Source organism: Ranitomeya variabilis, chromosome 7 (genome assembly GCF_051348905.1).
Source record: "Ranitomeya variabilis isolate aRanVar5 chromosome 7, aRanVar5.hap1, whole genome shotgun sequence".
Taxonomy (NCBI): Eukaryota; Metazoa; Chordata; class Amphibia; order Anura; family Dendrobatidae; genus Ranitomeya; species Ranitomeya variabilis.
This window is the reverse complement of record NC_135238.1, coordinates 19038423-19051800: the sequence shown is the minus strand read 5'-3', so window position 1 is coordinate 19051800 and position 13378 is coordinate 19038423. Positions and strand designations below refer to the sequence as shown.

General features: G+C 48.9%; 1 protein-coding gene across 1 annotated transcript in view; it reads right to left on the bottom strand.

The window, feature by feature from the left end:
- Nucleotides 1-9434: 9434 nt before the first annotated feature.
- The window catches only part of SLC5A10 (solute carrier family 5 member 10), a 79048-nt gene continuing 75104 nt past the window's right edge, over nt 9435-13378 (bottom strand). Inside the window, exons 13-15 of the mRNA XM_077274362.1 lie at nt 11756-11971; nt 10101-10206; nt 9435-9995 (exon numbers count right to left, since the gene is read on the bottom strand). Of these exons, the coding sequence (XP_077130477.1) occupies nt 9802-9995; nt 10101-10206; nt 11756-11971 (516 nt within the window). The 3' untranslated portion in view covers nt 9435-9801. The remainder of the gene's footprint in view (nt 9996-10100; nt 10207-11755; nt 11972-13378) is intronic.

Below are 13378 nucleotides of genomic sequence, written 5' to 3'. Positions count from 1 at the left end.
AATACAGAGTCCTGCCTCCACCTGCACTGTATATAGGGGACAAACTGTGTAATACAGAGTCCTGCCTCCTCCTGCACTGTATATAGGGGGAGTTAACTGCGTAATACAGAGTCCTGCCTCCACCTGCACTGTATATAGGGACAAACTGTGTAATACAGAGTCCTGCCTCATCCTGCACTATATATATAGGGGGGTTACCTGTGTAATACAGAGTCCTGCCTCCACCTGCACTGTATATAGGGGACAAACTGTGTAATACAGAGTCCTGCCTCCACCTGCACTGTATATAGGGACAAACTGTGTACTACAGAGTCCTGCCTCCTCCTGCACTGTATATAGGGGACAAACTGTGTACTACAGAGTCCTGCCTCCTCCTGCACTGTATATAGGGGACAAACTGTGTACTACAGAGTCCTGCCTCCACCTGCACTGTATATAGGGACAAACTGTGTAATACAGAGTCCTGCCTCCTCCTGCACTGTATATAGGGGGGTTACCTGTGTAATACAGAGTCCTGCCTCCACCTGCACTGTATATAGGGGACAAACTGTGTAATACAGAGTCCTGCCTCCTCCTGCACTGTATATAGGGGACAAACTGTGTACTACAGAGTCCTGCCTCCACCTGCACTGTATATAGGGGACAAACTGTGTAATACAGAGTCCTGCCTCCTCCTGCACTGTATATAGGGGACAAACTGTGTACTACAGAGTCCTGCCTCCACCTGCACTGTATATAGGGACAAACTGTGTACTACAGAGTCCTGCCTCCTCCTGCACTGTATATAGGGGGGTTACCTGTGTAATACAGAGTCCTGCCTCCACCTGCACTGTATATAGGGGACAAACTGTGTACTACAGAGTCCTGCCTCCACCTGCACTGTATATAGGGGGGGTTACCTGCGTAATACAGAGTCCTGCCTCCACCTGCACTGTATATAGGGACAAACTGTGTAATACAGAGTCCTGCCTCCTCCTGCACTGTATATAGGGGGGTTACCTGTGTAATACAGAGTCCTGCCTCCACCTGCACTGTATATAGGGGACAAACTGTGTACTACAGAGTCCTGCCTCCACCTGCACTGTATATAGGGACAAACTGTGTAATACAGAGTCCTGCCTCCTCCTGCACTGTATATAGGGGACAAACTGTGTACTACAGAGTCCTGCCTCCACCTGCACTGTATATAGGGACAAACTGTGTACTACAGAGTCCTGCCTCCACCTGCACTGTATATAGGGGACAAACTGTGTACTACAGAGTCCTGCCTCCTCCTGCACTGTATATAGGGGGGTTACCTGTGTAATACAGAGTCCTGCCTCCACCTGCACTGTATATAGGGGACAAACTGTGTACTACAGAGTCCTGCCTCCACCTGCACTGTATATAGGGACAAACTGTGTACTACAGAGTCCTGCCTCCACCTGCACTGTATATAGGGGGGTTACCTGTGTAATACAGAGTCCTGCCTCCACCTGCACTGTATATAGGGGACAAACTGTGTAATACAGAGTCCTGCCTCCTCCTGCACTGTATATAGGGGGGTTACCTGCGTAATACAGAGTCCTGCCTCCTCCTGTACTGTATATAGGGGACAAACTGTGTAATACAGAGTCCTGCCTCCTCCTGCACTGTATATAGGGGGGGGTTACCTGAGTAATACAGAGTCCTGCCTCCTCCTGCACTGTATATAGGGGGGGGTTACCTGCGTAATACAGAGTCCTGCCTCCACCTGCACTGTATATAGGGGACAAACTGTGTAATACAGAGTCCTGCCTCCTCCTGCACTGTATATAGGGGGGTTACCTGTGTAATACAGAGTCCTGCCTCCACCTGCACTGTATATAGGGGACAAACTGTGTAATACAGAGTCCTGCCTCCTCCTGCACTGTATATAGGGGACAAACTGTGTACTACAGAGTCCTGCCTCCACCTGCACTGTATATAGGGGACAAACTGTGTAATACAGAGTCCTGCCTCCTCCTGCACTGTATATAGGGGACAAACTGTGTACTACAGAGTCCTGCCTCCACCTGCACTGTATATAGGGACAAACTGTGTACTACAGAGTCCTGCCTCCTCCTGCACTGTATATAGGGGACAAACTGTGTACTACAGAGTCCTGCCTCCTCCTGCACTGTATATAGGGGGGTTACCTGTGTAATACAGAGTCCTGCCTCCACCTGCACTGTATATAGGGGGGTTACCTGTGTAATACAGAGTCCTGCCTCCACCTGCACTGTATATAGGGGACAAACTGTGTACTACAGAGTCCTGCCTCCACCTGCACTGTATATAGGGGGGTTACCTGTGTAATACAGAGTCCTGCCTCCACCTGCACTGTATATAGGGGACAAACTGTGTAATACAGAGTCCTGCCTCCTCCTGCACTGTATATAGGGGGGTTACCTGCGTAATACAGAGTCCTGCCTCCTCCTGTACTGTATATAGGGGACAAACTGTGTAATACAGAGTCCTGCCTCCTCCTGCACTGTATATAGGGGGGGTTACCTGAGTAATACAGAGTCCTGCCTCCTCCTGCACTGTATATAGGGGGGGTTACCTGCGTAATACAGAGTCCTGCCTCCACCTGCACTGTATATAGGGACAAACTGTGTAATACAGAGTCCTGCCTCCTCCTGCACTGTATATAGGGGGGTTACCTGTGTAATACAGAGTCCTGCCTCCACCTGCACTGTATATAGGGGACAAACTGTGTAATACAGAGTCCTGCCTCCTCCTGCACTGTATATAGGGGACAAACTGTGTACTACAGAGTCCTGCCTCCACCTGCACTGTATATAGGGGACAAACTGTGTAATACAGAGTCCTGCCTCCTCCTGCACTGTATATAGGGGACAAACTGTGTACTACAGAGTCCTGCCTCCACCTGCACTGTATATAGGGACAAACTGTGTACTACAGAGTCCTGCCTCCTCCTGCACTGTATATAGGGGACAAACTGTGTACTACAGAGTCCTGCCTCCTCCTGCACTGTATATAGGGGGGTTACCTGTGTAATACAGAGTCCTGCCTCCACCTGCACTGTATATAGGGGACAAACTGTGTAATACAGAGTCCTGCCTCCTCCTGCACTGTATATAGGGGACAAACTGTGTAATACAGAGTCCTGCCTCCTCCTGCACTGTATATAGGGGGGGTTACCTGCGTAATACAGAGTCCTGCCTCCACCTGCACTGTATATAGGGGACAAACGGCGTAATACAGAGTCCTGCCTCCACCTGCACTGTATATAGGGGACAAACTGTGTACTACAGAGTCCTGCCTCCACCTGCACTGTATATAGGGACAAACTGTGTACTACAGAGTCCTGCCTCCACCTGCACTGTATATAGGGGACAAACTGTGTACTACAGAGTCCTGCCTCCTCCTGCACTGTATATAGGGGACAAACTGTGTAATACAGAGTCCTGCCTCCACCTGCACTGTATATAGGGACAAACTGTAATACAGAGTCCTGCCTCCTCCTGCACTGTATATAGGGGGGTTACCTGTGTAATACAGAGTCCTGCCTCCTCCTGCACTGTATATAGGGGGGTTACCTGTGTAATACAGAGTCCTGCCTCCTCCTGCACTGTATATAGGGGGGTTACCTGTGTAATACAGAGTCCTGCCTCCACCTGCACTGTATATAGGGGACAAACTGTGTAATACAGAGTCCTGCCTCCTCCTGCACTGTATATAGGGGACAAACTGTGTACTACAGAGTCCTGCCTCCACCTGCACTGTATATAGGGGACAAACTGTGTAATACAGAGTCCTGCCTCCTCCTGCACTGTATATAGGGGACAAACTGTGTACTACAGAGTCCTGCCTCCACCTGCACTGTATATAGGGACAAACTGTGTACTACAGAGTCCTGCCTCCTCCTGCACTGTATATAGGGGACAAACTGTAATACAGAGTCCTGCCTCCTCCTGCACTGTATATAGGGGGGTTACCTGTGTAATACAGAGTCCTGCCTCCTCCTGCACTGTATATAGGGGGGTTACCTGTGTAATACAGAGTCCTGCCTCCTCCTGCACTGTATATAGGGGGGTTACCTGTGTAATACAGAGTCCTGCCTCCACCTGCACTGTATATAGGGGACAAACTGTGTAATACAGAGTCCTGCCTCCTCCTGCACTGTATATAGGGGGGTTACCTGCGTAATACAGAGTCCTGCCTCCTCCTGTACTGTATATAGGGGACAAACTGTGTAATACAGAGTCCTGCCTCCTCCTGCACTGTATATAGGGGACAAACTGTGTACTACAGAGTCCTGCCTCCTCCTGCACTGTATATAGGGGGGGTTACCTGCGTAATACAGAGTCCTGCCTCCTCCTGCACTGTATATAGGGGGGTTACCTGCGTAATACAGAGTCCTGCCTCCACCTGCACTGTATATAGGGACAAACTGTGTAATACAGAGTCCTGCCTCATCCTGCACTATATATATAGGGGGGTTACCTGTGTAATACAGAGTCCTGCCTCCACCTGCACTGTATATAGGGACAAACTGTGTAATACAGAGTCCTGCCTCCTCCTGCACTGTATATAGGGGACAAACTGTGTACTACAGAGTCCTGCCTCCACCTGCACTGTATATAGGGGACAAACTGTGTAATACAGAGTCCTGCCTCCACCTGCACTGTATATAGGGACAAACTGTGTACTACAGAGTCCTGCCTCCTCCTGCACTGTATATAGGGGACAAACTGTGTACTACAGAGTCCTGCCTCCTCCTGCACTGTATATAGGGGACAAACTGTGTACTACAGAGTCCTGCCTCCACCTGCACTGTATATAGGGACAAACTGTGTACTACAGAGTCCTGCCTCCTCCTGCACTGTATATAGGGACAAACTGTGTAATACAGAGTCCTGCCTCCTCCTGCACTGTATATAGGGGGGTTACCTGTGTAATACAGAGTCCTGCCTCCACCTGCACTGTATATAGGGGACAAACTGTGTAATACAGAGTCCTGCCTCCTCCTGCACTGTATATAGGGGGGTTACCTGCGTAATACAGAGTCCTGCCTCCTCCTGTACTGTATATAGGGGACAAACTGTGTAATACAGAGTCCTGCCTCCACCTGCACTGTATATAGGGGACAAACTGTGTAATACAGAGTCCTGCCTCCTCCTGCACTGTATATAGGGGGGGTTACCTGCGTAATACAGAGTCCTGCCTCCTCCTGCACTGTATATAGGGGGGGTTACCTGCGTAATACAGAGTCCTGCCTCCACCTGCACTGTATATAGGGACAAACTGTGTAATACAGAGTCCTGCCTCCTCCTGCACTGTATATAGGGGGGTTACCTGTGTAATACAGAGTCCTGCCTCCACCTGCACTGTATATAGGGGACAAACTGTGTAATACAGAGTCCTGCCTCCTCCTGCACTGTATATAGGGGACAAACTGTGTACTACAGAGTCCTGCCTCCACCTGCACTGTATATAGGGGACAAACTGTGTAATACAGAGTCCTGCCTCCTCCTGCACTGTATATAGGGGACAAACTGTGTACTACAGAGTCCTGCCTCCACCTGCACTGTATATAGGGACAAACTGTGTACTACAGAGTCCTTCCTCCTCCTGCACTGTATATAGGGGACAAACTGTGTACTACAGAGTCCTGCCTCCACCTGCACTGTATATAGGGGGGTTACCTGTGTAATACAGAGTCCTGCCTCCACCTGCACTGTATATAGGGGACAAACTGTGTAATACAGAGTCCTGCCTCCTCCTGCACTGTATATAGGGGACAAACTGTGTACTACAGAGTCCTGCCTCCTCCTGCACTGTATATAGGGGGGGTTACCTGCGTAATACAGAGTCCTGCCTCCTCCTGCACTGTATATAGGGGGGTTACCTGCGTAATACAGAGTCCTGCCTCCACCTGCACTGTATATAGGGACAAACTGTGTAATACAGAGTCCTGCCTCATCCTGCACTATATATATAGGGGGGTTACCTGTGTAATACAGAGTCCTGCCTCCACCTGCACTGTATATAGGGACAAACTGTGTAATACAGAGTCCTGCCTCCTCCTGCACTGTATATAGGGGACAAACTGTGTACTACAGAGTCCTGCCTCCACCTGCACTGTATATAGGGACAAACTGTGTAATACAGAGTCCTGCCTCCACCTGCACTGTATATAGGGGACAAACTGTGTAATACAGAGTCCTGCCTCCACCTGCACTGTATATAGGGACAAACTGTGTACTACAGAGTCCTGCCTCCTCCTGCACTGTATATAGGGGACAAACTGTGTACTACAGAGTCCTGCCTCCTCCTGCACTGTATATAGGGGACAAACTGTGTACTACAGAGTCCTGCCTCCACCTGCACTGTATATAGGGACAAACTGTGTACTACAGAGTCCTGCCTCCTCCTGCACTGTATATAGGGACAAACTGTGTAATACAGAGTCCTGCCTCCTCCTGCACTGTATATAGGGGGGTTACCTGTGTAATACAGAGTCCTGCCTCCACCTGCACTGTATATAGGGGACAAACTGTGTAATACAGAGTCCTGCCTCCTCCTGCACTGTATATAGGGGGGTTACCTGCGTAATACAGAGTCCTGCCTCCTCCTGTACTGTATATAGGGGACAAACTGTGTAATACAGAGTCCTGCCTCCACCTGCACTGTATATAGGGGACAAACTGTGTAATACAGAGTCCTGCCTCCTCCTGCACTGTATATAGGGGGGGTTACCTGCGTAATACAGAGTCCTGCCTCCTCCTGCACTGTATATAGGGGGGGTTACCTGCGTAATACAGAGTCCTGCCTCCACCTGCACTGTATATAGGGACAAACTGTGTAATACAGAGTCCTGCCTCCTCCTGCACTGTATATAGGGGGGTTACCTGTGTAATACAGAGTCCTGCCTCCACCTGCACTGTATATAGGGGACAAACTGTGTAATACAGAGTCCTGCCTCCTCCTGCACTGTATATAGGGGACAAACTGTGTACTACAGAGTCCTGCCTCCACCTGCACTGTATATAGGGGACAAACTGTGTAATACAGAGTCCTGCCTCCTCCTGCACTGTATATAGGGGACAAACTGTGTACTACAGAGTCCTGCCTCCACCTGCACTGTATATAGGGACAAACTGTGTACTACAGAGTCCTTCCTCCTCCTGCACTGTATATAGGGGACAAACTGTGTACTACAGAGTCCTGCCTCCACCTGCACTGTATATAGGGACAAACTGTGTACTACAGAGTCCTGCCTCCTCCTGCACTGTATATAGGGGACAAACTGTGTAATACAGAGTCCTGCCTCCTCCTGCACTGTATATAGGGGGGTTACCTGCGTAATACAGAGTCCTGCCTCCACCTGCACTGTATATAGGGGACAAACGGCGTAATACAGAGTCCTGCCTCCACCTGCACTGTATATAGGGGACAAATGGCGTACTACAGAGTCATGTCTCTGCCTGCACTGTATATAGGGGGGTTACCTGCGTACTACAGAGTCATGTCTCTGCCTGCACTGTATATAGGGGACAAACTGCGTAATACAGAGTCCTGCCTCCTCCTGTACTGTATAGAGGGTTATTACTTCCCCAACCGCCATATGCTGCTCATGAAATCTGTCACGTACTTGTACAATATGGGTCCATAGATTTCTATGCCAGATCTCTGATCACTTACTATTCCTGAGAAACAGGCTACCAAGCCCCCGCAGTCAGAGACCCCACAATATCTAATTAATACACCGATCCGTCTGTCATGGAGAAATCAGGGAGCATTTCCTGAACTGCTACTACAGGAAATCCCAGTACCAGCCACATGTAAACACCACCATAGCGCAACACTGGCCGCAACTGCCATAGCGCGACACTGACCGTAACTGCCATAGCGCAACACTGACCGCAACTGCCATAGTGCACCATGGTCACCACTGTTATCGGGCACACTATGGTTATCACTAATATGAGGGGGACACTATCTTTATCTCTCTTATTGGGGACACTATGGTTATCTTTGTTATGGGGAAAGCTGTAGTTATCACTGTTATGGAGGATGCTGCGTTTATCACTGTTATGGGGGGGACACTGGTTATCACTTATGGGGGGACGCTGTGGTTATCTCTGTAATGGGAGACGCTGGGGCATCACTGGTATGGTGGGGAAACCATGGTTATTGCTATTATGGGTGGATGGTGCGGTCTTTCTCATTGGGGGAACACTGCAGTCATCACTATTGTTTGGGATGATGTCATAGCTGTAATGGGTAGACTATTATGGGGGGTCACTGTGGTCATCGTTATGGAGGGACGTCGCGACCTTCTCTATTATGGGGGGACACCGTGGTCATTGCTGTTACCGGGAGACGCCAAGGTCATTCCTGTTATGTGGGGACGCTGCGGTTCTTTATTATGGGGGAACACTTCGGTCATCACTGTTATTTGGGGATGCACAGTCATCACTGTTATGGGGGGACGCCGTGGTCATCACTGTTATGGTGGGACAATTCGGTCATCACTGTTATGGGGGGACACCATGGTCATTGCTGTTACTGGGAGACGCCAAGGTCATCCCTGTTATGTGGAGACGCTGCGGTTCTTCTCTGTTTTGGGGGAACACTTCGGTCATCACTGTTATGGGGGGACGCCGTGGTCATCACTGTTATGGGGGGATGCTGTGATCATCACTGTTATTTGGGGATGCATAGTCATCAGTTATGGGGGGTTGCTTCGGTCATCACTGGTATGGGGGGACGCCGTGGTCATCATTGTTATGGGGGGACAATTCGGTCATCACTGTTATTTGGGGATGCATAGTCATCAGTTAAGGGGGTTTGCTTCGGTCATCACTGGTATGGGGGGACGCCGTGGTCATCATTGTTATGGGGGGACAATTCGGTCATCACTGTTATTTGGGGATGCATAGTCATCAGTTATGGGGGGCTGCTTCAGTCATCACTGGTATGGGGGGACGCCGTGGTCATCATTGTTATGGGGGGACAATTCGGTCATCACTGTTATTTGGGGATGCATAGTCATCAGTTATGGGGGGCTGCTTCGGTCATCACTGGTATGGGGGGACGCCGTGGTCATCATTGTTATGGGGGGACAATTCGGTCATCACTGTTATTTGGGGATGCTTCTGTCATCTCTATTTTAGTGGGACGCTGTGATCATCACTGTTATTTGGGGATGCATAGTCATCAGTAATGGGGGGTTGCTTCAGTCATCATGGTTCCTGGCAGCACTGGCCTCTTCCCTCCCCGGGGTCAGAGATCTTTGTAGACTAATAGGATTCGATGACTTTTCCCTTTAATCTTCCCTCTTCAGTGATTCATTATTTGGAGTGAGGGAATTATTTGTGACTCTCGATGATTTTCTGAGAGTCATCGCAATAAAAAGTCGTCAGTATGAGCCCCCGCTGTCAGTGACGGGCAGGAGGCAGCTCCACTAATAACACCTTTTATTCGATAATTGTACTTTACGAGGGCACATTGTCAGGAATGTCACGTGCCGCTGGTGGGCCGCCATCTTGGCTCCTGTAGAAAAGCATGCGTCATGGCGTGTGAGGTTAAAAGGGCAGGAATCTCTATTCTGCTGACTTCTACACATGTGCGGTGCCGTCCTTCATTGGGCATGTGATTCACCCTGGCACACGCTGGCAATGGAGGCCGCTCCGTGACCTTAGCTTTGGAATCGGTTAACCAAAACCATCATTATGTACTGATGGATGGCAGGGAAACGGTTAATTTAAAGGGCACTTGTCGGTAATGTTTTTGCAGTGTTTTGGGTTTTTTTTCCGTTCCTCTTGGTCTTCAAGCAAAATAGGCATAGAAGAAAACGTTGACGCACATGAGAATGATGGCATTAATGCAGCACACCCGCGCCCAGAATGGTTCCTCCTTAATGCTTCTTTGTTGAATGGGGGTGGGCGATTCCACTGGTTCTGTGGGGGGTTTACACAACATTGTGCTCCAAGTCCGGTCGCGGGGGGAACAGTTGGCTGGGCCTGTGCAAATGAATGAAAAAAATATATATATCAAATGGTATCCAGAATGCCCCAACTAACCCAACAAGTTACCATACGGTACCAAATGGGCACAACTGAACCCACCATCAATTTCTCCAGGGGCCGAGTGGCTACGAGTGGACACTTTCCTGAGTGTGATCTCGGGTGGGCTTCTTCCTCGGGGTATTGTCCACCAGGTGAGGTTTTTTACCTGTCGAGAAGAAATAGATATATACGGATCATTGCTCTTCTTTAAGGGGTTATATAATGATGACTCTTTCTTGAGATGAGTGGGGGTCCGACACCCGTCCGTCCTCTGTTCAGCTCCAGCTGCGGCTGGTGTATAGAGTGTGATAAGCACAGCGCCGTGCACAGTGTAGAGGCCATTCTTGGGTACTGCGACTCGGCTCCTATTAAAGTGAATGTGACCTGAGCTGCAGTACCAAGAATGGCCACTACATGATGCACGGAGCTGTCCATTCGTAGTGACCGTGGGGTAGCGGGTGTTGGACCACCACCGATCCGACACTCATGCCCTAAGGATAGGCCAGTAATATCCAAGTCCTGGACAACCCCTTTAAATGTCCTTTACAGTTCTTAGACCGGAGATGCTCGGTGGCAGCCATGATGGTAGATTAATTACTTCCTTTATACCTTTACTTTACCCCCTGAGCGCCAGGTGATCATGAAGAAACTTGTTAGTTGTGGGGCACAGCACATCTGCTTACCCACTGAGCCAGGACCAATAGAAAAACTGGCTAAAAAAACAGAAAATATTTCTGTCGCACAAAACGAGATTAGCGTTTGGCTTTGGCACCGTTTTTCGGCATTAAACATAGCGCTGTTTTCCCTGGCGACAGGTCTTGTATGCTTGGCATCAGATCAGGCAGCCGTAAAAGAAAGAAAGAGGCAGCTTTCAACTTGTTTTCCTGGAGAAATAAAGGAAAATACGATACAAAACTCCCTAAAAAAATACAGATTGTAAGGTGGGAAAAAGAGAAAATGGCACCACCAGCTAGTGAACGTCACTGCCCCGTCACCGTGGCTGCAGTAGATGGATAAGCTGAGAGGCGCTGGATGATACTTTTATTATTGAGCATTGTATGGTGGTATTATGTAGGCAATAGATGGTAAGGTGGAGGAGAGAGGGCGCTATGCCTTTCTATGGAGCCTGTGGTACGTGATGACATCACAGAGTATGAAAACAGACTCTGCCCCATGCGATGACATCACATAATGCCAATATTGCCCCTTAATATCGCTCTTTGGGGGGGATTGCACTCCGGTCTCAGGGGCCCCATTTGTGATCACATCCTCCTCTCTAATCTGAGAGCAGAATAAAACCCATCGTGTCCAGGAGGACTGATAGATTCCAAACACTTGGGTCATTCAGCAAAACTATGTGAACCCACACATTGGAGGAGGAGGGGATCATATTGGTAGAGTGTCAGATTCTGCAACTATACGGCAAGAGCCAACGCTGCCGCGTCATTACGCCCCCATCAGAAGCCGGAGACATGTTACTTTCCTCTGCACTTGGTGTCACCGCTGGTGCAGGATATGGCGACACGTTCTGTGTCTCACCAGCGATGGTGGTGGAGATAGACACATGCCCAATATGTCTTCTTATTGCATAATATTTCCCTAAATACCCTAAAATAAGCCGTAAGACAACTGTATCGCTGTACTGTTTTCGCCGGACGCCATTTTCCCCCTGATCTCTTGGTGTCTTATATAATGTCACGCGGCTTTACACCTACCTGAGCGTGCAGGGGCGGCTCCGATAATAGGCTTATCCCGACTACTACTCCCACTGTCAGTGCACACAAAATGATGGCGAAGTGCAGGTAATGAATGTCCTTCAGGATGGACGGACGCTCGTCGGGAACGCCACAGCGGGGGATGGGATACACAAACTCCAGAGTCATCCGTGCCAATCCGACCACCAGGCCGATCATAAGACCCCAGAATGCTCCCTGTGAGGAGAGAGGAGACAAGACGTGACATGTGTGGTCATAAAAGCATGTATTGACAAAGGGAGGGGGATGGGAAAAATCAATCTTATATGATGGATTGCCAGGAAGAACAGAGAGGGAGAGAACTGTCCGAGTTACCAGTATACATAGAAAATAGTTTACGTGGTCTACAATAGAAAGGTGTGGCCCCCTCTGTAGGCCCAGACTACACAGGGTTTGTTTGTAGTCTGTAACCATGGAGACAATTGTTGCTGGAATGCGAAGGTTTACAAACATTAATACTGATATTTCTTAGGATTTCTGAACAGCAGAACAAGCCAGAATGAATATGGCCAGATACGACGTCCCTCCCCCCACAAGACGCGGTTATAAATGGGTTTTTATCAGGGGAGGGGGGATTAATAGTAGGATTAGGATTTATTGTGAACCCAGGAATCTGCACACACCTGTTTTCACAATGCAGCAATTATCCCAAATGAAGATGACGACTCTCTGGATCTGGCCTGTCGCATTAACGCCGGATTATTGAGCTTTTGCCTCTGGCTTTTAACGCCTGTTAAATGCTGACAATCTGCAGGACGGACACGTCCCGGGACGCTACATATGATAAGGCATGCACAGAACTGCTGATTAGACTTTCTTTGTAGGAAACTAAAGGGGCGAAGCACCTGTAATAGGGTGGAAGTGCCGGTATTCAAATGTGGGCTTTCTAAACTAGGAGTCAACATATGGTCCTCATGGAACCAAGTCAGTCCTAAAGGATCAGCTGTTGTCTCCAAGTTGTAGACATCCTCAGAAATGGAAGGACTATGGTTCTCCATAAAGAACCAATGGTCAGAATATGGACTCTAGAAGCCTTTTTCTGTTTAGCAGTGACTAGATCGGAGTCAGGGGTTCCTTGTTTTTCACTTGTAACCCCGTGGAAAAAGGTATAGACTTTGCAGAAGAAGGATTCTTATATAATAGTCAAAATTCTGGTGATGGTGGAAGCAGAACCTAGGTCATTAATGGAGCCGGGATTTCTTACCAGGAGATCAGACAGGATTCGACAACCCAATGGAAGTCAGGAGCATAGTCAGGAACAGCCAGCAGAGGTACTACAAGTGCCAGATGTAGTAGCCAAAGGGTTTGGCCGAAGCGTAGTCAAGAAACAAGGTTTAGGTTAGGAAGGGATTAGGAGACCTGCTGATCACTTGATCCTAAAAAAGGGAGTTTTCTTCGTCAGATGACCTCCTTTAATCGGTGATACCGATCTGATATAGTGCCGCCCAGTGTCAGACTGAAGAACATTGGGCCCACCAGAGGATTTGATTATGAGGGCCCACCTTTCTCCCCCACTTAAGAGCCCCATAGCAGCTGCAATGTTTGTACTATTAACTCTCCTGAAGCAGAAGGCAGGGCCCACCG